The sequence below is a fragment of the Hippoglossus stenolepis genome, chromosome 20 (genome assembly GCF_022539355.2).
Source record: "Hippoglossus stenolepis isolate QCI-W04-F060 chromosome 20, HSTE1.2, whole genome shotgun sequence".
In the NCBI taxonomy this organism is placed as follows: Eukaryota; Metazoa; Chordata; class Actinopteri; order Pleuronectiformes; family Pleuronectidae; genus Hippoglossus; species Hippoglossus stenolepis.
The window spans coordinates 13,564,838-13,587,571 of NC_061502.1; the positions used below are offsets into that span (position 1 = coordinate 13,564,838).

The 22,734-nt window shown below is 41.4% G+C and overlaps 3 protein-coding genes across 6 annotated transcripts in view; 1 reads left to right on the top strand and 2 right to left on the bottom strand.

Annotated features, from left to right (window-relative positions):
* Positions 1-1,540: 1,540 nt before the first annotated feature.
* LOC118099030 (syntaxin-11) lies at positions 1,541-3,568 on the bottom strand. Of its 3 annotated transcripts, none has more exons than XM_035143274.2 (3): positions 3,348-3,568; positions 2,918-3,001; positions 1,541-2,710 (listed from the first exon to the last, which is right to left on the bottom strand). In XM_035143274.2, exon 3 carries the CDS (start codon positions 2,703-2,705, stop codon positions 1,803-1,805), a length of 903 nt encoding a protein of 300 aa, XP_034999165.1. In that variant the 5' UTR covers positions 2,706-2,710; positions 2,918-3,001; positions 3,348-3,568; the 3' UTR covers positions 1,541-1,802. The 3 variants fall into 3 exon arrangements, with proteins under 3 accessions (XP_034999165.1, XP_034999164.1, XP_034999166.1); XM_035143273.2 differs by having other exon boundaries at positions 2,918-3,014; XM_035143275.2 differs by lacking the exon at positions 2,918-3,001.
* A 718-nt stretch (positions 3,569-4,286) lies between these two features.
* stx11b.1 (syntaxin 11b, tandem duplicate 1) lies at positions 4,287-7,331 on the bottom strand. The gene is made up of 2 exons (XM_035143272.2): positions 6,891-7,331; positions 4,287-5,795 (listed from the first exon to the last, which is right to left on the bottom strand). Exon 2 carries the CDS (start codon positions 5,786-5,788, stop codon positions 4,895-4,897), a length of 894 nt encoding a protein of 297 aa, XP_034999163.1. The 5' UTR covers positions 5,789-5,795; positions 6,891-7,331; the 3' UTR covers positions 4,287-4,894.
* A 1,214-nt stretch (positions 7,332-8,545) lies between these two features.
* Positions 8,546-22,734, top strand: part of mthfd1l (methylenetetrahydrofolate dehydrogenase (NADP+ dependent) 1 like) — a 35,017-nt gene continuing 20,828 nt past the window's right edge. Inside the window, exons 1-18 of one of the 2 annotated variants that reach the window (XM_035143898.2) lie at positions 8,546-8,907; positions 10,089-10,173; positions 10,437-10,487; positions 10,580-10,633; positions 11,376-11,500; positions 12,184-12,284; positions 13,184-13,320; positions 13,957-14,056; positions 14,312-14,379; positions 14,474-14,571; positions 15,214-15,387; positions 15,651-15,787; positions 16,645-16,691; positions 17,690-17,797; positions 18,061-18,135; positions 18,858-18,960; positions 20,375-20,451; positions 21,965-22,105. In XM_035143898.2, the coding sequence (XP_034999789.2) occupies positions 8,678-8,907; positions 10,089-10,173; positions 10,437-10,487; positions 10,580-10,633; positions 11,376-11,500; positions 12,184-12,284; positions 13,184-13,320; positions 13,957-14,056; positions 14,312-14,379; positions 14,474-14,571; positions 15,214-15,387; positions 15,651-15,787; positions 16,645-16,691; positions 17,690-17,797; positions 18,061-18,135; positions 18,858-18,960; positions 20,375-20,451; positions 21,965-22,105 (1,911 nt within the window). In that variant the 5' untranslated portion in view covers positions 8,546-8,677. The remainder of the gene's footprint in view (positions 8,908-10,088; positions 10,174-10,436; positions 10,488-10,579; positions 10,634-11,375; positions 11,501-12,183; positions 12,285-13,183; positions 13,321-13,956; positions 14,057-14,311; positions 14,380-14,473; positions 14,572-15,213; positions 15,388-15,650; positions 15,788-16,644; positions 16,692-17,689; positions 17,798-18,060; positions 18,136-18,857; positions 18,961-20,374; positions 20,452-21,964; positions 22,106-22,734) is intronic. The other variant, XM_035143899.2, reaches the window with a different exon arrangement.

Genomic DNA, 22,734 nt, shown 5'->3' on the forward strand with positions numbered 1-22,734 from the left:
TTTATTTTGAGTTTTATGTCATATAGCTACTGCGCATCATGGAGGATCGTGCTCGTTGGACCAGGCTGTTATCAACGATGCCTCATAACGGTGATGCTAGCGCAGTGATTGCAGCTACAGTCTAACATGTGCACCGAAGCACACATGCTAACGGTACAGCTTCATGTCAAAATACCTTCACAGTGTGGGCCGTGTTTGTGAAGGGATAACGTCATACCCACCCAAAACAAAAATGTCGGCTTGGTAGCCTGCCAGTATCCCTGTTGTCTCCATCGTCACTACGCAGCTGGGAAGTGAGCTAACTTCTTAGCTAGCTTGAATCAGCAGCTAATAGCGTTAGCACAGGCTAACTGGTAGCACAACTTTGGGGCAGACAAACTGCGTGATTCATCCGCACGTTGTTGAGCGTCTGGTTATTTCTGCCACACAGACTGAAGCAGGCAGGAAGCGAAGAGGAAACAACACAGAGAGGAACTTCTGTAGCAGCTCAGTTATGGCGAAGAAATTAGCAAATAAAAGTCCATAGAATCTTTGGGTGATTGTAAAGAGACAAACCTGAAAAGGACATTGGCTCTAAGATCACAGCCATCAACAATTGTGTATATGTACACGAAAGACAATGAAATCAGGCACTAAATCCCTAAAGTGACATTTTTAATATTCATAACAACTGCAGATGAATTATACTTCATCCGAGGACTGATCAGAGGTGGATCTTGGATTTTTCTGAATCAGGGGCTATATATAAGGGGGCCACAATTTACACAGAGCTGCCAATTATATGTCCAACATTCAGGCACAATTCCTGATTCAGTAACGTCCACACTTACATCAGTCCTTGTTTACTGTTAATTCTATCGCTTTAAACAAAGCCAAACATCTATGAAATCATTTCACAAATTGCTTTGGTTTCTAATTGTTTGCTTTTTAAGTGTTTTCAATTTTTTTACCTTGAATTTTTTATTTATAACTTGTAACTGTAATTTAAAAGGTTCTATATATTAAAGTGTGCTATCATTATATTACATTTTGAAAATTGTTCCCTGGTCAAGCACATCTTTTAGGATCACGAAGTCTGACGTGCCCTTTCGCTAACATCTCTACACAGTTCTTATTTTACACTAAAGAAATAGCTTCAATAATATCAATGGCTCCTATGACGTGTCTTCTCCAGTCTGAAGTTTTAACAGTTGTCTGACTCTAGAATCTGGAGGAGCCAACTCTTGACTGATTTCCCCCCCGTCTCCTGTGGTCTGTGAGGCATAATTTCTTTCATTGTATATCAAAGAGCAATACAGCACGGCCATAAGGAACCTTAGCACGACGTTCCCGTTTGTGACTTGGATCATTTACTATAGTCCTTTAAAGTCACAACTCTGACAGCAACTTGTCAATTCTCCCCAATAACTCTTCCAACTGTCCTCATGACTCCAGTTAATCTGAATTTCCGAGGAGCACGTGAACCTCTTTCCCACATGACCCAATTAACTCAAATGGACAAACTGGTTTTAATTCACAACAACACACTTTATTTCACGTGTCAGTGAACGGCTTAAAATATTTATTGTTTCAACTTAACATCCTTTCCAATTGTCAACCTCTCTCATGGACACATTCACCATTAAACTAAAACTTGTAACTTTAAACCTTGTAGAGTTTAAAGCCACTCACATCAGGGACAGTTTACCATGTTAAAAGCATATTACATAAAACAAATATCTGCTGTACAAAACTTTTTATATCAGAAAATAATTAGTTCAGTTTAAAAATCATCCATAAAATGCATCAAGTCAAAATATGCTCTATAATGTTTGGTTGTGTCTCCAGCAGGGTAGACAGGGACAAAAGTGGAGAAAAGGATTTTTCCTCTTGTACTGTATGGCCTTCTTGATGTTAACGTTGAATTTTTCAACGTATTCCTCAGTACCGCACACATTGGTCTCAATGTTGTTGATCATGGATCCCTGCTCCTCCACCAGCACGGCCATGGTCAGGAACAGTTCGTGGACCTCCTTGAGCCTGGCCTCCAGCTCCACCAGTTCCTTGTGTCTGCCTTGGATCTTACACATGGCCCATCGGCTCGAGCGGCCACCTGGTGTCTGCAAACTCTGGGACAGCTCGGCCCACCCCTCTCCGCCTTTGTCCACCAGATCATCCAGCTGTTCATCAGATATTTCAGTCCCAATAATGGAGGCCTGCCTCTTGATCCTCCCCCGACACGAACTCCTCTGCATCTCCTCGGCCTGAGCGTAGTCACTCATGGCAGCATGGAAGGCTCTGGTCAGCGTGTCGTACTGAGCTCGGGCGATGCGGCAGAGAGCAGAGTTGTGACCTTCTTTCTCCTCCACCCGGCTGCTCTCCTTACCCAGAGCCTGCAGGCGGACATACAGGGCCTCCCCACGTTGCTGGATTCCCCTGGCGATAGAAACTGAGTCTTTTTTGATTAGGGTAAGGCGTCGTACAGAGGTGCCAAAGCGCTCATTGATTGCGCTCAGATGCTCGACCTCTGAGTGGAGAAGGGAGATCTCCTTGCGAATGGAGTGAGCCTCCTTCAGGATGTTGTCAATAGCTGAGGAGCTCTCAAAAACCACCGCCTGTTGAGACAGAGTCAACCTGTCCACGTCGTACTCAGGTCCATAGAACTCTGGCTCACAGTCCTCCTGCTCCTCACGGATGGTCTTCAGCCTCTCCAGCATGTCCCGCATTCTGCCTGAAAGAGCATCATAAGACAAAATGTTGGTTATTTCTAGTCAGGCTTTGGGTTTGATGCATGAAAATAGTGTCAGATACATTTTTAAAACCATGTTGAAATTAAACTTTTTGGTTACAGGGATTAAATATACAGCCAACTGGCTGCTTGTATGTGCAAGTTGCTATTGCATAACCACTGATGAACACAATAGCTGGTCAGTTTTACCTGCAGCTTTTCTTTCTTTGTTTGAAAACAATGTAATCTCAGCTCAGTGGCATGTCGTCATTTCAACCAGGAACAAGGAAGACACTGAAAAACACATCTTTTATGACAATATAAACGCAATGTATGTTATTTATCCAAGTAGTTCTCAGTAGATTCTTTTTGTCAATCTTATTTTTTAAAAACTGTCCCTCTCCTAAAAGGCGCAGAGAAAATCTATTTCCTCGTATACTATATTTCTGAATTTTTAAACCTATCACAACACATGATAAACCAATTCACCTAACTTGTGAATTTCTTATTGACTGTTGTTGAATAAGTTCTATACTTTCCAAGCTGTCTATCACAAATCAATTATCCACTTGTCTCCAGGTGCCTCTGCTGCACCAAAATCAATTAAATATCATTCGGTTCTCATATTAAAGTGTCTTACCTGTTGTGAATGGCTCCAACAATATATCAGAACACGATGTCCCTTCAGTGTTTCTCACACTGATTTGTTTGGTCCAAGCTGCTCAGGGAAGCATCTTTTAGTTCTGATGAAGGGCTGTCTGCTGTGTGTGTCTGTGTGTGTGTGTGTGTGTTCAGCATGTGTGACTGACGCCCCTTCACAGGTGACAAACATGGGCCTTCCCACTGCAACACAGCTCTGTGGAGATGCATTCTTTTTATGCAGGAAGTAAGAGCCTGGTTTGAGGAAGTAACACGTCATTCCCCTGAAGTAATGTGTCCAGAACAAGACAAACTCAGTGAGTTTGTAGACTGATGACCAAAACATTTAATATATTTTAAAGTATTTATTAGCCTCATATTTATTGGATGTGTATTTATTAGTTTGTTTGTTATTTTTTCAAATTTTAAACTTGTTTTCTATACATTTGCACGGTTTATCAGAAGTAGCATCTCTTGTGTCGTTGTGCTGTTTTATCTTGTACAATGACAACAATGGCTTTCTATTCTATTCTATGCCAGGGATTATAGATGTTATCATAATTGTTACAGAGGTCAAGAAATGTAAAGTTTGGCAGTGCCCCTGGTGTGACTGTATATCTGAATGAGAATGTATTAATCTAAGTCTACATGGATACATCTTATTTTAATAACTCCTTATACTAATGGACAAATACAGTTTACCTCCTTGTGCAATCATTCTGCGCAACTTCACTTTACTCAATTTAATTTCTAGACAATATTTCCACAGTGAAAAGTTTATGTTATGTTCATACTCTGTCAATTTTCCTTTTATTCCCTTTTTTATTCTCTTGTCAACCTCATTCATTCCCCAGCGAGGGATAGATAAAGTTTTATCTTATCTCAAGTATATAAAATATAAATATGTTGATGTAGTTTTCAACAAGAACAAACACTCAAGTTATATTTTAATACAGTTGTTTATGTTAAATACAAGACTCGATGAGATAAAGACAAAAATAAGATATTATATATCAAGTCATTGAAGGGCAGTGAAAAGTAGCAGATTACAACACAGTGTGATATCTACGTAATATCCAGAGTGGCAACCCATGAATTTTATAGTTTAAATCTATAGCAATTTAGAAAACATCATCTATATCAAGAACAACCACATTTTTACAATTTCTAAAACATTTTCTTTCAGCTTGATGTCTCTTTGAATGTCTTTGGTCAAAGACATTCAAAGAGAAATAATTGACTCATGATTGATTGATGATCGGACTTAAAATCACAGGCATCATGAAAACATAGATGTAATAATGTTCCAAAAACAATTTCTGCAACTGAATGAGGATTGATTCCCTTTGATGAGGAAGCAGTCGATAGCCAATAAAAAATGAAAACTTGTTTTAAACACCATTCAAGGGGGAATTAATTCTGATTTGAGATACCCGTCTCAAACCTTTTAAACAAACGTTAAATATCATGTTTGATTTCATTAGGATTTCCCTCTTTTCGTTGAATGTCCAGCTCTTTCCCATCCCTCTACCCGTCTGTGTACGGTCATTAGTCGACGCATGGGAAACAGCTGCAAAACATCTTTTTGAACGGGTTGTTCTTATCGTGACGCTTGGCCCTGCCGAGTTTGACGAGGACTTCTTGTATGTTTTCGTCTGTTTTCTGCACGTTAGTTTGGATGGCGTTCAGCATGGGCCCCTGCTCCTCCACCAACATGGCAATGTCCAGGAAAATCTCATGGATGCTCTGGACGCGGGCCTCCAGGTCCACCAGCTCCTGGTGACGTTTCTCAATCTGAGACAGAGCCGATCGGGCCGTTTTACCCTCGGAGACAATGTTGTCTGTGAAGACGTTCCACTGGCCCGTCTCAATAATCTCCTCCATCTCCTCTCCTGACACCTCACGCCCCACGATCTCCATCTGCCTTTGGATCTGGCTCTTACAGTTCTCCCTGTGGCTCATCTCAGCCTCATTATAGTCAAACATGGCGTCGCGGAAACCGTTGCTGATGCAAGCATATTGGGTTCTGGCGATGCGTGTGATGGCAGAATTTGACCCATGTGCTTCTTCCAGTTTGTGGGCTGTGCCGTCCATCTCCCGCAGCCGAGCTAGAATATTCTCAGCCCGGGACTTTATATCAGCACCGATGGCGTTAGAGTCCCTTTTGATGGTGCTCATGTTGGTGGTGCCATGGAGCATGCGGGTGTTCCGCTCGCGGAGCCTTTTAATCTCCAGGCGGATGAGTTGTACCTCTTTGTGGATGTCTTGCGACTGGGAGAAGACCTCCTCCAGATCCGGGCTGTTGTCGAACACCACCGCCTCTTGGTGCAGCTCCTCCAGGTCCACGTTGCTGAAGGTGTCGGAGACAGTGGACTCCGCGTACTCCATCTCCTCCACGTGGCCATTGGACACCTCCTGAAGGTGGCTCAGTCTGTCCCTCATGGTTCGGCTGGAGATCAGGAGAAAGTTACAGATGCAAAGATGATTTTCTGTGTCTGGTTAGTTTTGTTCTAACTTACTGCGCATCAACAACACTTTGAATTTAAGACACATTCAGGAATTGATTGACTCTTTACCCCCATATAGGAGGTTGAGAGAACAAAATCAAAACAAAATACATGAGCCAACCACAGCACAAACCCTCTAATTTACATGTTTAAACACATCCACTTCTAATTAAAGTTGTCATGCCTGTTTGAAAGTCCTTTCCTTCTTCCTGCACATTCAACCCAGCCAGTACCAATCACTGGCCTAACAGGTTCTCAGAAGAATAGTCAAAGGTGTTGCTTCTCACCAAACTAGTTCTTTTAACTTGTGATCGCGCTGACGTCTCTTTCCAGACATGTATCTTAACTTAGAATTAGTTAATGTTCAATACATACATCTGTATTTTTTGTTTTGTTTTGTTTGAGAAATAGAAAATAAAATAAATTCACAAAATGAAGTAAAGAGCCTGGTGACATAATAGACCGGAAGTTCTCAAACTTCAGGAACTCTAATGACTTTACAGTCGAATCTTCCTTCTTTCAACGGAGAATATGAGCTAATATTCTAATCTGGGATAAACGTTCTGTCCTTTATGTTGAAATCTCCTGCATAAAATATTGAAATGTACAAATTTTAAAATGGTTTTCTGGTTAAATATGTTCAAGGTAAATGGTAACAGGCAACTTCCAGCTATGTTGTGGGTACTTTAGGCTTTAATAACATAAAAATATGCTACATTTTTTTAGCCAGGGGTACGAAATAAAAAGGACAACTGAGAGTATACAGACATCCTTTTATAAAAACTACTTGATTTGGGTAATCTGCCCTTTCAGTAGAGAACAGTCCTGTAGGCTACAAATAAAATATTGTAATTTACAAATGTTGACATTGTTCCAACAGTCACCTTTGTAACTACTTTAAAAAATGAAATAAATACACAGCAAATTTGTGTTTGAGGCCATGTTTGCGAGCCATCATCAATATGATTATTCAAACTTATTTTATGATAGACTCCAACATCTCACGACCGCAGCATTAAAAAGTAAAAGATCTGTACCTGTTCTGCTCTGGTCTCCACAGAAATCAAACGTTGTCCTTTACTGTGAGTTGCCCGCGGTGCCACGGCACCATCCTACAGATCTGATACGAGCTGTTCCTGAATGTGAGCAGAAGCGAAGGGCGCAAAGCAGCTATGTTTAGAGCTGGAGATTCACCTGTGGTTGCTGTTGGAGGGGGTGGTGATGAGTGGAGCCATGCGACTGGGATGATGTGACTTCAGGAATGAGGCCCGGTCGGTTTGGCCTCGCGGTGGCGGCGCATGTCAGGAGCGTCAGTTGGACACCGACAGTTTGAAAAGGACGAGCAGCAGCAGCAGTGGTGGTGGTGATCCACCTGAGGGCTACTTTAAACTCGTCTCTATACCAGGGCTCGGTAAACTGAGGTGACGCTCCGGACACGTGCTTCATAACAAACAGATGTTAATCACTAGTTTCTGCAACTTTATCCGAAAACTTGCAGCTTAGGTGGACGGTTTTATTTGGGAGTGGTCATGTCTGTGATACTTGACGGTGCAGGAGGACGACCTGTGATGATCTGACGTCATGGTTTTCCCAGACACACCCTAATAATGGCTTCAAGTACAATCTCTCTCTCTCTCTCTCTCTCTCTCTTAAAACATTTTTTTTTCATTTTAAAAGAGGAACAAAACAAATATATATACATGGGGTTGTTTACAATAACATACAGGGACATACAAACATACAAGCCATATATGTACAATATACATATAAATCAAATAAATATCCTGTAGACTTTAAAGATAGTCAAAGTTTTAACGGCCTTTTTTATTGGATGATTTGGAAATTCGGTTTACATATTGTTCAACGTCTGTCAGAAAAAGAATGAAACAGGGTATTGCTGGCGTTACTGCGTTTTACTGAGGTGTACTTGATAAAATGACAACTTGTAGTGTACAGGCATCCCGATGACTGGCCCTTTGTCTTAGCAAAGTCACTTTCTCTGTATCCAAAAAGAATTAACTTTTGTTCTCTCTTCATTGAAGTGTGCCCCCCCATCTTCAAACAGGATCAAGACACACTCTCCACAGAAAGTTAATGTTTGGCCCGTGGCCTTGTGTGTGTGTGTGTGTTTCTGTGTGTGTGAGCACTTTATGTGACCTTTGGCCTTTTGATCCTGGGATGCCTGTCCCATCACATGCTGCTCTGACATAGATGACTCTCTGGTCGCATATTGGTGGTCTGGGCTATCTCCAAGGTTCTTCTGAATCAGCCTGAGACATGGTTTTATTTTGTGTTGTTTCTCATGAATATGTTGACAATGTGCAGTTTTTTGAGTGTCCCAATATTTTCCAAGCCTATATGATGAGGTCATAGGTAAAAACCGAACTCTGTTTGATAATGAGTGACGCCATCACTAAAATAAACGACGACCATCACAGTCCTGGCGTAATTGAGAAGCTGCTGCTTTCAAGTGCGCCTCTGATTTATGAGTTTCATCCTCACAGTCTATTCCCCTATCCCTGCCTGGCTGTATTTTACTTTTTTTATTAGTATCTCACCCCCCTGTCATTATGCAGGGTGGTTTGTTTGAGTTATTGAGCATATATATCATATCATCATATAAGTATATTATGGGGTTGTTTTTGCGTGGCCTCCCTCTGAATGCTGAAATGTCCGACTGTCCCTGAAGCCGCCGCACCTCCTGCAGGACCCTGTCACCAATGAACTTTTCTTTTTGTTCCTCCGGAGGTTCCGGACGCAGCAGGAGACACGAACCGGAGAAAACCCGTAAACATTAGAGATAAACAGATCGAAACACACGGACATGAGGTTGTCTATACTCCGCAGAGCCTGTGGCAGTCTCCGGATACATCCAGGAAGCAGGGGCAGCGGTGTGGCGCACAAATGCCCACCGGCTGGACCTGCGGGCTGCAGGCTGATCCTCCGGCCGGCCAGCGGCTCCTCCAGCGGGGGAACCAGCCCGAGAGAGGCCGTCCGCCTCGGGAAGAAGCACCGGAGGGAAGACGGAAGGTTTGAGAGCGACAGTTCTTTGAAGTAAGTAAAAAAAAAAATCAGATACGTGACGCATTAACTGTTTGTTCTGTGTTGTTTACTCATCATTTTTGTAAATATCAAAGTTAAAAGAAACAATAAGAAGCCGTGGAGGAGAGTTTGGTGTGAAACGATGCGCGGCGGACGGTACTTCCGGAGTCCCCGGCGTGTCTGAGCCGCGAGTAGTGCACGTGTCCCCGGTAACGTCCGAGGGTCTCCAGCTGATGTAACTTTCCTTCGTTGTTGCTAGACTCACGATGAGAAAGTGTCCCTGAACTCACCGCGAACTGAACTCACACAGATGATGCTCCGACTTTAGGAGACATGTCCACATCACTAGCATCACCACGTGTGTGTGTGTGTGTGTGTGTGTGTGTGTGTGTGTGTGTGTGTGTGTGTGTGTTTGTTTACATGTTGATAAGTTTTAATGAAATTCACTAAAACATTGAAGAATACAATGGCTTTTATGTTTATTTCTTATTTCTCAATGGTTCAATTATCAAAAGCTGGATTTGATCTGGTTATGATAACTTTATGGATACAATATTGATAAGTGTATTGATCAGGACCAATCAGGAGGAATAGAGTCCCCATCTTCTCTATCGCCAATAAACACGCAACTATTTGTATTTTTCCATTTAAAAACTAGAATGGTACTCAGAAGAGTGCATACATATACGCCAAGATATGTATGATATAATTTCAATAGATGCAAATTTTTATTCTAAAATGTACAAAGTCATGTTTGTCAACCACATAAATGTCTCAGGGTCTTTTTTGCATAATCCTGCTACCAAGCAAACAAGTGCAGATGAAAAGATGAAATCAACTCCATGGTAATATTTTCTGCTCATGTGGGAGGTGGTGTTTCAGGTGGCTGCAGCAAAAATGGCCATTTTTTTCCCATTAATTCTTTTTTTAAAGAGATTCTACAGGATGGAACAACCTATTTTCACATATTTTATTTAAATAGTGAGATTTGGGGAGTTAATCGCATAATTTATAACTGTGTATTTCTTCCATTCCACACAATTCCTGATAAGTAATGCTGAATATTGTCTCTTTATATGTTGGATCTTTAACCTTATGTATATGTTTGACTTGAATCTAAATATAATATGAACCCTGTGTGAAGCCTTGACATGGTTAATGCAGATCGCTAACCAGTTTATTTTCTCTCACAGGAAAGTGGTTCAGAGCACGAAGGAGGCAATGGTGGCTCTGCAGAGAAAGAATCCCTCAATCCAGCCTCTGTTAGCCATTATACAGGTATTTAAACCACAATTAGAGGCACTGTGTTGGGTTTCTATTTATAAGTATATAGGTTTCAATCTTGTGGCAGACTCCCTTTCTATGTCAAACCTCAAATTAAAAAGGAGTCTAAAGAGGGTTTACTGCAGAGCTGAGATAATACACGAGTGGCCCCATTTCACCTTACGCCTAAGAGTTGTATTTCTCTACTGAAGCCATTGAGCATTCCTGTAGTATAAGGTCTGTGAGGTTATTTCACATTGTGCTATTTTATTCCTAAGGCAGGTGAAGATGACGGCTTGTTGGAGATCAATAAGAAAATGGCCGGAAAGGTATTTCTCTCTCTTTCTGTTTTATTGTATTTTGTCTGCAATTTTGCCCATTTATTCACAATTCAAACATTTCACCGTCTCTTGGTCCACAGATCGGTTTGAACATCACTCAGCTTTGCCTGGCAGAACAGTGCAGTGAGGATGAAGTAAGTGAAACCGACTCACTCCCTTTGTGCCAGAACATTAGTCTGGGGTGAACTCTTACTCCCCCTCATTGTTTAGCATGTCAGTGCATGAGAGATTCTTCCCTGTGGCAGTTTGTTGATGCATCATGTGATCAAGGTGGATAAGTGAAAAGTCAAGGTAATCTGAGCCTAACACAAGCTTTTACGTCATTTTATTACTGCTTAAATATGAGTCAGTATTGCTCGACTGTTACACTACCGATCCCTCATTGGGGATCAGTTCCGTGGTGTTTACTATCTTATGTAACTGGTTGTGGGATTCACTCTCCCTCTCAGCTGTTGGTCTCTGCGCTCAGCTGGAAGTTGACTCTTGAAACTCACAGAAAACAGAAACCCTCATAGGAATAGCTCAGACATTTCAACTGACAGTGGATGATTTACATCACAGTACCTGGCCTCAGGAAGCCTCTGCTGCTCCACTGATCTACTGCTCTACTTTTGCACATATTTTCTCTCCCTCCCCCCTTTTTTCACCCGCGTCAGGGATTTCCATCAGCAGCTCTGACTTGTTAAATCTGAGGGTGCAAATTCTTTCACCCTCCCTCTCTTTTATGTTGTTAACACCACACATGTCCTTTACTTTTTGCATGTGATGTCTTGGATTTTGAGTATTTGTACCTGAATAATTTTCAATCTTACGTTTTCACAATTATTGCAGCTGTGGTTTGTAAATACTGTTGATTTTTTCCCCCTGTGCACTTAGATTATAGAGGAGGTGTTAAAGCTCAACGAGGACCCCAGGGTGCATGGTGTCTATCTCCACCTTCCCCCGGCTTCACTCACCAGTCGAGTGCTCGACGCTCTCAAACCTGAAAAGGACATAGATGGGTAAAAAAACCATTTGATGATTAAGACACGGTAGCGGAATTGTCTGTTGTCAAATACAAAATAATCTTCTCAAAAATATGAAAATGTGTGTAAGGTTTCCTGCCTTAAAAACTTCTACCAATACCTCAGTATGTGGCAGCCGGGCAGGTTTTAGTAAATCAAAAGTGCATGTGTCTCTGTCCAGATGGAGATAAATGAATTTACTCTCGTGGTGCTGGAGATTTCTGTCCAAATCAGAAAGGGCTGAAGAGAATTAAGTAGAAGTAGATGTAGTGTGTGTGTCTTCAGCAGACAATTAAATTAGCAAATTGGCAAGATGCCCTTTTTAATCATCACAAATTGAAGAGAAGTGGTTCAGATGAGGACAAATTATCTAAAGCACATTCATTAAAAGGTTAGTTAAGGTTGTCCTCTGACAGACTGATACGAGCGACTTTATGTCTGTTTTTATTGCCTGATAAAATGTTTCCAAACAGTTACAGTAAATAGTATAAAAGATTATTTAATGGTGTTACACTCCTATCATTAACTCATGAATTGTGTTTTCAAGTCTCACGAAGGTGCTTGACACGCTCATCATCAGCACTTAACACATCGTAATGCTTTTGCCAGTAAAAAGTGTGAAGAATAATGCCTTAATTTTGATATATTATATATTTATGTCCATATTTGTCCTTCCATAGCATAACAGATTTGAATATGGGACGTTTGGTACGTGGAGACTTGAGCAAAGGCTTTGTGTCGCCTATGGCCAGAGCTGTCCTGGATCTGCTGGAGAAACATGGTGAGTTTCTGCAAAAGGACAAACTATACAGACACTTTGAAAGCAGTAGTGAGAATGTGGCATCAACAGTTTGAATCCATGGACCCAGACCTCCTTGTGTCCACAGTCCAGGCTGGTGGAGCTGGTGTGACGGTGTGCAAAGTGTTTTCTCGGCACACTTTGGGCCCCTTAATACCAATCATTCTTCACTGACCAAGTGCGTCCCTTTATGGTCGTAACTGACCCAACATTAAATGGCTATTTCAGTCTTTCACACAGTTACTTGGGCGAGCCACCCACATATATCAACAGCCGTCCAAGAATATTTCATGACCCAAATAAAAAATGTTTTTATCCGTCCGAGAATACAGTGCCAATCTGTGTGCGATTAATAAATGGATATTCTCCACTCGCTCTACCCCCCCCCGTACCTGTTTTTCTGCTGTAGCGAGAAGCATACACTGTTGCTCTGTAGTAGTGCGCCATGAAGAGAGGTTTAATTCTGTGGAAAATGCATGACACCAGGCCACAGAGCAAAATTCCCCTCAAACTGGGGTAATGAACATGACAATCAAGTCAGTGTTCTTCAAAAGCTTCCCCAGTCACCAGACCTGAATTTAATAATTGGATGTGGACGTGTCAAGGAGTGGTTGACAACATTGGGACGTACAAGAAAATGGCAGACTCTGCACGCTAATTTGAAATGCGTGCTTATCCCCACAATAAGTAGAGATTCACTAATTCTATGCATTTTCCTGCATGGAAGCTGTTAAAAGCCTATTAGTCATCCATGTTTAGATGGTGAGCACTTGTATTTTGACCATGGATTTCTACATTTGGGTTGCTCGTGCACATAAAGCATTTAATGAGTTGCACAACTTGTAAGTTTATATCTCATGTTAATCGACTTGTTTCTACAGATAATCAATTGGAGGGAAAAACGGTGTTGCTGGTCGGAGGTGAAGGACCCTTCGCGTCGGCCCTCCAGTGCCTGATGGAGAAAAGTGGAATGGCTGCTGTCAAGATCAACTGGAGCTCCAGAATCCTGAAGCAACAGGTGTGTTTTGTTTGTGTTTGTGATCATCTGCTCTTCACACACTTCACACACATCTCAAATAGTCTTTACCTTTCTCACTTAACATCCTGTCGTCCTGAAAGGTGGCTGTTAAAAGTTTTCAGCTTGGTCCCTGAAAGAGAAAAGTGTCCTTTGTGAGCTTTGTTGTTTTTCTTTTAAGTGGAGACTTTCTTTTGACTGTTGTTGTTTTACAACTGAAAAGTCTTTGTCTTCTTCTTATGCTCCACACACTCATCTGATTACTCTGTCAGTGCAGTTATTTGCAATTTTACTTGTTTACCACATGGGGTCAGTGTCTACAATATCATGTAACGGAACAGAACTTCAACATTTGTACTAGTTGAAAACATTTTTTCTGGTACATTTGTCATACATGTTTATACCTGTCATACACAAGCTAATGATATAATAAACTTTATTTATATAGCATTCCAAAGTGCTTGTCAATGGCAGAAAAATAAAACAGACTCGTCATAAAATCATCAGCAAAGCACACACTACTGTCTTCTACAAATTTCTTAACTTTATTCTAGAATTATTACTTGTCTCCTTTAATCATTATATTATTTCCCTCTTTTTTGAAAAAACATAAAATGTCCTTCTCTTTCCATATTCTAGGTGATGCAGGCGGATGCTGTGGTCCTGTTGGGGTCTGGGAAGATGGATGTCCCATCCACCTGGTTTAGACCCGAGGCTGCTGTCATTCGCTGTGAGCCAGGTATTGTTAAAATACAAAAATAATTACATCACTCTTCATGGAGGGTTAGTGAAAATAAATGACACCTCTTGGCATCACACCCTTGGGTTTTGCACAGATTTTAAACCTCACCGCTTCAGATTATACTTAAAAGCATTAAGTGTTGCAGTTCACAATGAAGTCAGCTATAGCAAGCTGTTCCCCAAGTCTTTACCACTTTTTCAACATTCATATTTTTATTCAACAATGTGAATTAACCGTACTGTTTTCATGTAGATGACCATGCCGCAGAGACGCCCTCTGAGTCTGAGTTATGGAGCCTCACAGCAGCTTACAGGACACAGGTACATCTTTGTTTTCACCCCATTTTCTTCAAATGTTTTGTCTTTGTGGTTCTTCCCCACCTCATTCCGACTGTTTCTTCTCTTCGTCGACTAGAACGTGGTACGTAGTTGCAGCCGGTGGATCCAGGAGCAGCAGTACCGACCCTGGCGTCTGCGAAACCTCAAACTGCAGCCGCTGACACCAGTACCAAGGTATAGACCACTATTCTGTCATGGGCTGCTTCTCTACAGCTACCTGGATGTGGAAGCTTTTCTTGTGTCGTACTGTTTTCATATGTTTACACATGAATATGATATGTGGGGCTTTCCATAAGGACATAGAGTAGCAAATGGAAATTATTGGTTATGTTTCCTTTGGCAATCAAAAAAATATGTAATGTAATGTTGGCATACTTCAGACTGCTGTGACGTCCCTCCCCTGCTTTCTATGACGGCACGGCTGCAAAGTGAGAACAGTCGAAACCAGCACATTTACAGAGCATAAAGGAAAACAATATATGTTTTTGTATTTCTTTGGAACTGTAGCAGTAAGAGAAACCTGATGTAGTTTGGGAAACGCAAGAAATCACTTGTGGGAGTAGTAGTAGTTTCATAAGTTCTTGGAGATCCTCTTGAAGCCTGGCAACGTTTATTATGCCATTTATTAAACATCTGATTAATTAAACAGATTAATTAAACTTGTATTTATATAAGCACTCATTACACGGCTGGTGAGGCTTATTAAATCAGAGAATTAAGGCCACAGATAATTAAAGGCCACAAAGAGCCGTAATAGTAACTGAGTAGTGTCGTAGTAGAGTCAGAATGATTTATCATGTTTTCTGTGTTTGTTAGTGATATAGAGATTTCCAGAGCTCAGATGCCCAAACCAGTGGACCAGCTGGCTCAGGAGGTTGGTCTGCTGCCAGAAGAGCTTGAAGCCTATGGCAGGAACAAAGCTAAGGTCCGACTCTCCCTGTTAGACCGACTTCATGCTGAGCCTGATGGGAAATATGTACTGGTTGCTGGGTGAGTGTGACTTACTGATCTGCTGAATTTCCTTCAGTGCTCTCTAGTGCTGAAATTAGCGACATAATAGAAGTAAGCCCTACTGGATACCATTAAGGGGACGATGGCAAGCAGTCAATCTGTCCATACTTCATTAGTAGTATTTGGAGTTTTTTTCTGAATTATGATTCCCAGTAATACATGTCATAGCTTGGTTGTACAGTGACTGTGGTCATGAAGTTAATGCATTAATGAATTCATATTCTTATTTTCTCCACGTCTAGTATAACTCCCACCCCACTTGGCGAAGGTAAAAGCACAGTGACCATCGGCCTCGTCCAGGCTCTCACCGCCCATCTGAAGCTCAACTCCTTCGCCTGTCTCCGGCAGCCGTCCCAGGGACCCACGTTTGGGGTTAAAGGTCGGCTATGATAATTTCCATATCCTTCTGCCTCTCTGTACCCTCTGCCTTTCCAGTGATTACAATATAATAAGATACAGTAATATCCTTTCTCATCTCATTCCAGTAATCATTTTGTTTTCTCTAAAACAAATAACTTAAAGGGATAGCTCATCCAAAAATTTGAATTCACTCATTGTCTACTCACCACTCTGCCGATGGAGGGGTGGGTGAAGTGGCTCAGGGGTAAACAGTGTTGCAGCCAAATCCAATACAAGTGAAGTAAATGGTGACCACTTTTTCAAATGTATAAAAACAGAAAAAAACAGAAAATGTCTCCATACTGCTCCTGTGGTGTCATCCAAAAGTCTGTGAGCCCAGACATTCAAATTTGTGTCGAAACAAGGTCATTTACACTATGTTTTTTATCCTAAATGTCCTCTTATATTCTCCTCTGGAGTTCGAGCGTGGATCACAGTGGACATTTAGGCTAAAAACATGATGTAAATGACATCAACTTTGAATGTCTGGGCTTGGGTGAACTGTCCCTTTAAGCCTGAAGCTTTATTTTCATGTTTTTAAGGATGTCCAGCAGCTTGAAATAGTGGAAAGAATCTCTAAATTTTGTTTTGCTTCCTGTTGAGGGGGCTCTGAACACGGACAGAGACTGGCGCCCAAAGCAGCGGCAGCACTTAGGAATGTATCAATAACTGCGCGATAAGCTATCTTTGTCAGTGTGAGTCTAGCGTTTCGTACCCTGCTACGTTTTGTGGCGTGGGTGGAACGGTTCACCCAGAGTCCAACACGCAGCATTCCTCCTTTGTGCGTCCCTGCCCTGTTGTCTGCCTCTGACTGTGCTACTACTTCTTTGTGCCTAGGGGGAGCTGCAGGAGGGGGATATGCCCAGGTCATTCCTATGGAGGAGGTAAGACACACAGAAGGACTGGCGGTGCTTGCTTCAAAAGACTCAAGACGTGCAGAGAGTCCCACAAAATACGCACACTCGCAACCCCTGGAGCTGTGGCATAACATTGCTTGTGACTATAGGCTCTGTCTCTAAAGACGGAGAGGGAGGTTCAAAGCTGCAGACACGTAGTCTACGCTCTGACGGCCTCCTTTTTCTCGAAACAAAACACCAGCTTTTTGTTATGCATGTTGCTTCCATCTCTCAATCTTCTCTCTCTGCGCTCCTGTTAAAAAAAAAAAAAAAAATCTAATGTTTAGTTTCCTGTAAAACGAAGGGCTCATACCAAGCAGAGAGAATATGAGTCATAATATTTTTAAAGACGGAGGGGAAAAAGTCGAAACCTTGTGAAGGTTACTTTGTTCTTATCCTCATTTATCATGTGATACATTTACAGCCTTTGATCCTGTATTTTCTATGAGGTTTTATTATCCTTCTGCACCGGTGGTAGCCAGAGGATTTATGTTTTTTAGATGTCCGTCCACCCTTCACGTCTGTGAACGTGATAACTCGGTGACACCTCGAGGGAAAATGTTAAAATTTGGTCCAGAAGTTCACTTGGACTCGAACTGATTTAGAATTTGCTAGTCAAATGTCAAGGTCAAGGTCTGTGTTTTTTGACCTTGTGAATACAGCATCTCAGAAGGTAGTTCTCTCAGATTTGTCACAAATGGTCACTTGGCCTAAAAGATGAGCTGAATAGATTTTTAGATTTTGATGGTCAAAGAAAACTTTGACCGTAAGTCGAAAATTAACGCACTGATAATGACAAAATTTCACACAAATATCTAATGTGAGATGAATGAAATGAAAAAGTGATTACGTTCTATTTCCAAAATGTCAAAGGTCAACTTCACACTCAGCTTCTTAAACACACACACATTGTGTACTAACACATAACAATAACAGTTCCTCCTTTTCTTTTTTCTCCTTTCTTCCCCTCTTATTTCATCCTCCAGTTCAACCTCCATCTGACTGGTGACATTCACGCCATCACAGCTGCCAACAACCTGGTGGCAGCAGCCATCGATGCCAGGATGCTCCACGAGGCGACGCAATCAGACAAGGTGACTCAGCAATAACTTTTCAGCCCATTCGCACACAGAACTTCAGAAAGTGAACCTCCCTGTGTATACATACTACAATCTTATTATGTGGACATGTCAGAGACAGCTCTGTATCTGTGAAATCCCTTTTTGTATTGTGTGTTCGCTGTGATGCTTTCGACTCAGGACCTTAACCTAATCTCCCCCCAAGGCACTTTAAATGTACCTTTTTAAATGCATGTACTTCACAATATTGTACCATAATGTTGTCTTGTACCTCTAAGGCTCTGTTTAATCGACTGGTCCCGTCAGTGAATGGAGTCAGACGGTTTTCACCCATTCAGATCTCCAGGCTTCGTGTAAGTCTGAACAAAATCACTTGTGTCAATCACAGCTTCTAACCCACGAGATTGTTGTGCAGTTCTTGTTTGGAGAATATGTGTCTGTCCACTAGGGGACCTCAGTGAGCCTGTCTAGTTACCTCCTCCCTCATGACGTTTTCTCCAAATATTTGTTTATGCCTATAATAATAGAATAATCTTGTCTGTTTTTATCTCTAGTATGGCTACTGCTATTTTATTTATTGTTAATGTCGAATGATGTACATTTTTAAACATTAAAATACATATGACAGATGTCGTGGCGATAGGAAGGAGAAGTTTTAACCTTAGTCACCTCAGTGTTTGTCCGTCCTGTTGGATAAAGGTCTGTGGAATGAGAACTTAATAGGACTATAAAATATTTATTGCTCTTAATGGACGGAGTGAGAGAGAAATAGTAAGAGCTCTCTCAGCAAACCTTTTAAACCTGATGGCCTCATAGTAATTTAGTCTGGATTTGTTTTTTAACTGCTTGGTTGATACCGTGCATCCAGCTAATGTGGACATATTCAGAAGTGTACTGCTACTTTAAGTATAATTATAGAAATTATTCATTTATCTCAATATATCAATGAATTGCTGTATCTAGCATTAGTGCCATAGCTTGGATCAAAATCTGGTGACACGAAGAGCCGAAACCAAAAAATTGCACTTTTCCAAGTTTCCAAGTTCTTTGATCTTTCTTCTCTCTTCAATTCCAGCGTCTTGGCATCAACTCAACAGACCCAGCGTCTCTCACACCACAGGAAGTTAGCGCCTTCGTCCGTCTGGACCTTGACCCTTCCAAGATCACCTGGCAGAGAGGTATATCTACAAGTGTAGGACTTAACCCAACTTAAGGGAAATACAGTTGAATTTCAGTTCGTCTCTGCACCACCTTTCCCCTTAAACTCAAAATGAAGACAAAAAAACAGAGTTTAAATGTGGGAAATATATGGACTGTAGATTTTCACCTTGATATTGGGGGGGTATGCAGTGATCATGTTGACTTATCAGGCAATGTGATGTTATATGGTGTTGGCAGTATCAAATACACAGGTGGAAACTGACCATCGCAAAGCTGCTTTCATTGGACAGTGATTTGAAAATGTCAGTGTAACATTTTGTAAAAGTTTCTGCAATCATAGAATCTTACTGGTCAAAACCAATATAATGGTTATGACACAAATCTAATTTAAATAGATGTCTTGACAAACGTCCCATGGCCCATAAAGATGATTTTTGTGAGGAATGTCAGCAGATGCAGTGCTGAATTAAAAGTACTTTCCTTTTTTTAATAAATCAGTCTTTATTAGTACAGGCTGTTAAACTGTAAACCTGCCTGTTTGGACTGGTTTGTTTGCTTTGTCTGTGGTGATGCTGGTTGCAGCTTTCTTTCTGAAACTGTAACTTGAATCCTCATCATTGAAAATCATTGATGACAACTCTGTCTGTCCTTCATATCGAATGAACACGTCTTATGTAGGAGTGTTGCAGGCATTAGTCTGAGGATGATAAATGTGTGTATAATATGAGAGGGATTATCTTCCTCTGTGGAAGCTGTGTGGGTTTAAAGTTGTTAGAACAACCTGCCCTGTGCTGCTATGACTGATGTGGTATTTACTCCAGCGGCTCCACGGGGGGATTCTCCAGAGACGAAACCCTGGAGATTAAAAACAGATTTACCACCTAATGTTTCGTGGGTGTGACCGGCGTGTCTGTGCGCTCGTGACACAAACCATGTTTTTTTCATTTTCCCTTCCATTACATCAAACCAGCATGAGAAAATAAGGGAAGACTGCTGTGGTTTCCTTGCCAGTCGTAACTACTGCAAACAGAACAACTGCTCTCTAGACATTTTATCAGAGAGCAGGCGAAGCGCTGAGTGAAGAAACTTTTAAAGTGCTTTCACTGTGTCAACACCTACTCACAATAAGAGATAACAATTTCTCTTTTTGTCAGTTGTTAGGATTTTTATGTGTGGAAGCCTGAGAATATGTGATATTTGATCCGGGCTGTAGAGGCATAAATCTTCTGTGTCTAAGGGGTCAGAACAAATTATATTTACTATTTTATTAAAAACGTATGTGTCTTTTCTGTCATTGATATTATGGAAGTTTTCCCTGAGCATGAAAACTGGCGCAACATCAATGACAGACAAGTCATAAACCTTTAAAATCTGATATTTTACCAGATGTTTGGCAAGAACTTAAAATGTCTTTTTGTCCTGATTTTCCAGTTCTTGATACAAACGACCGTTTCTTGAGGAAGATCACAATTGGACAGGCGAGCACTGAAAAAGGACAGATCAGAGAGGTATGCAGCTTTAATGCCTTTACAATCCCGATTCCTCTGAATTTATGACATTTCTTTTGAAATATTCTGGCACCTGCTGTCTTGGTTTTGTGTTTTTTGGACTGACGCACCCACAAGTTATGATGCTCACTCACAAGCTGGATTCAGACGTGCACTGAACCCCAGACAATCTCCTGAAATTATCCGGAGAGGTGAATCTCAGATGGGGCTAATGTGAGAATACAGCAGGAAAAGAAAATGCATATCTCAGGATGAAATATGGAAAGACAACAAGATTCAAGAGCTTTTGGCGATATGGACAGACGCCGGTTGGACAATCTCCTGCTTTCTTCATTCGTTAAAGACAAACTGTGTGCGGACATTCACCGGAGCTCATGTCTGAAAACTGTTACCGACAGTGACATCACTGCAGAGGCTTTGCTGCTGGGTGTCATTTACATGGGTGGAATATTATCATTATGTAGTTTTACAGTAATGATGTCTAAAAACCTACTCATACACACACACACACACACACACACACACACACACACACACACACACACACACACACACACACACACACACACACTCACACTCACACTCTCCACCGTTTCCTTCTTTGACCACGATGAATTCCAGAAGTATTTCACCCGTATGTCTGTAGTAATGACTGCTAAATGAAATCCTGTAAATATACACTTTACCTCAATTGGAAGCAAGCTGGTGTAAGTGAAAGCAAATGTTTAAAGAAGCAGAAAAACGACCCGCCCACACACACACACACACCTGGAGCAACCTCTAAGCGGGTTCAGCATATGCTTACATTTACCGCCATCAGTTCGTCCACTCTGTTTGCCTTTCATTCCTGGCCCCTCCCACCCTCCTCCAGTGCTGGATACACTATAGCCCCTCAGGGTATTATCACTGGGAGTGGGAATAGCAATGTTGTGTTCTTTAGTGGATTGATGTGGTTTAAGTTATGATTCTGTCTTTGGCCACGGAATGGAGACGTCTTTGGTTTTCCATGCTCTTCCCATTCACTCATTTTCTCTCCTTTCTCTCCGTCTTCAAGTTTGCGCTCAGTTTCACAGAAATCAATACAGAAAGTCCCCTCAAAAATGAGCTAAACAAGATGATAGTTTAATTATTTTTCTACAAAATCATCATTTTGAAACCAGGCCATGGTCATTTGACTTTTTCTCATGCTCATGTGATAAAGCTGGTGACTTTGATGTCTGGATCTCTTGTCTGCCAGTCACTGGGGGCAATTGTAGATTTTTTTATTGACACTGTGATCCCTACAACACTGGTCTCAAGACGAGTGAGACACTTTCAAAGCTATTTTTCCTTTTAAATTGTCACTTATCAAAATGGTGTCAAATATATTTTAGTTTGAAAGCGATCATTTTGCGTCATAGGTGCAAACTTACACATGATTTCACTTTCGAAACATCCGTGAAACTGCATGAATTTCAGTTTATTTGTTTCTGTTGTTTACATTTTGTTTGATTATTCTTTTCTCGCACTGCAGACTGGGTTCGACATCGCGGTGGCCAGTGAGATCATGGCCATCCTGGCTCTGGCAGACAGCCTGGAGGACATGAGAAACAGACTGGCATGCATGGTGGTGGGGACCAGTCGCTCAGGGCGGCCCGTCACCACAGAGGACCTGGTGTGTGTTACTGTGTAGTCCTTTCTCTCAGGGAGTGTGGGAATTTCAACTCTGGCCATGTCACAGTTTGCCCCGTCATCAATACATGTCAGAATTTCTACACTGAAGATATTCAGACAGCTTCAGTTTTGCCTCTCGATGTTTCTTAACTCAGTTACACTAAGATACAGAAAGGAGTTTGCAGATTGGGAGTGTCAGGCTTTGACTATTGGATTTTTTAAAGTGAAAGCTTAGTGTTTTCTGGCGGGAATTTATCCAACCCATTGAGGAAAGAGCTGTTTGAGATCGACCGCCCTCTAAAGCGTTTGATATTAAAGGTCTGTTGGCAGAGAGAACTGCAACTGAAGATGATGGATTGATACGAAAGATAGACTAGATAGATAGATGGATGGATAGATGGATATGAAATATGGATGGATGGATATATGAGAGACAAAAGATAGATGGATGGATATGAAAGATCGATATGATGGAAGAATAGATAGATGGATGGATAGATACGAAAGAAGGAAATATGGTCAGATGAGAGATACAAAAGATACATGGATGGATATGAAAGATAGAAATGATGGATAGATACAAAAGATAGATAAGATGGATGGATCGCTGTAAGAGGTTGATAAGATAGA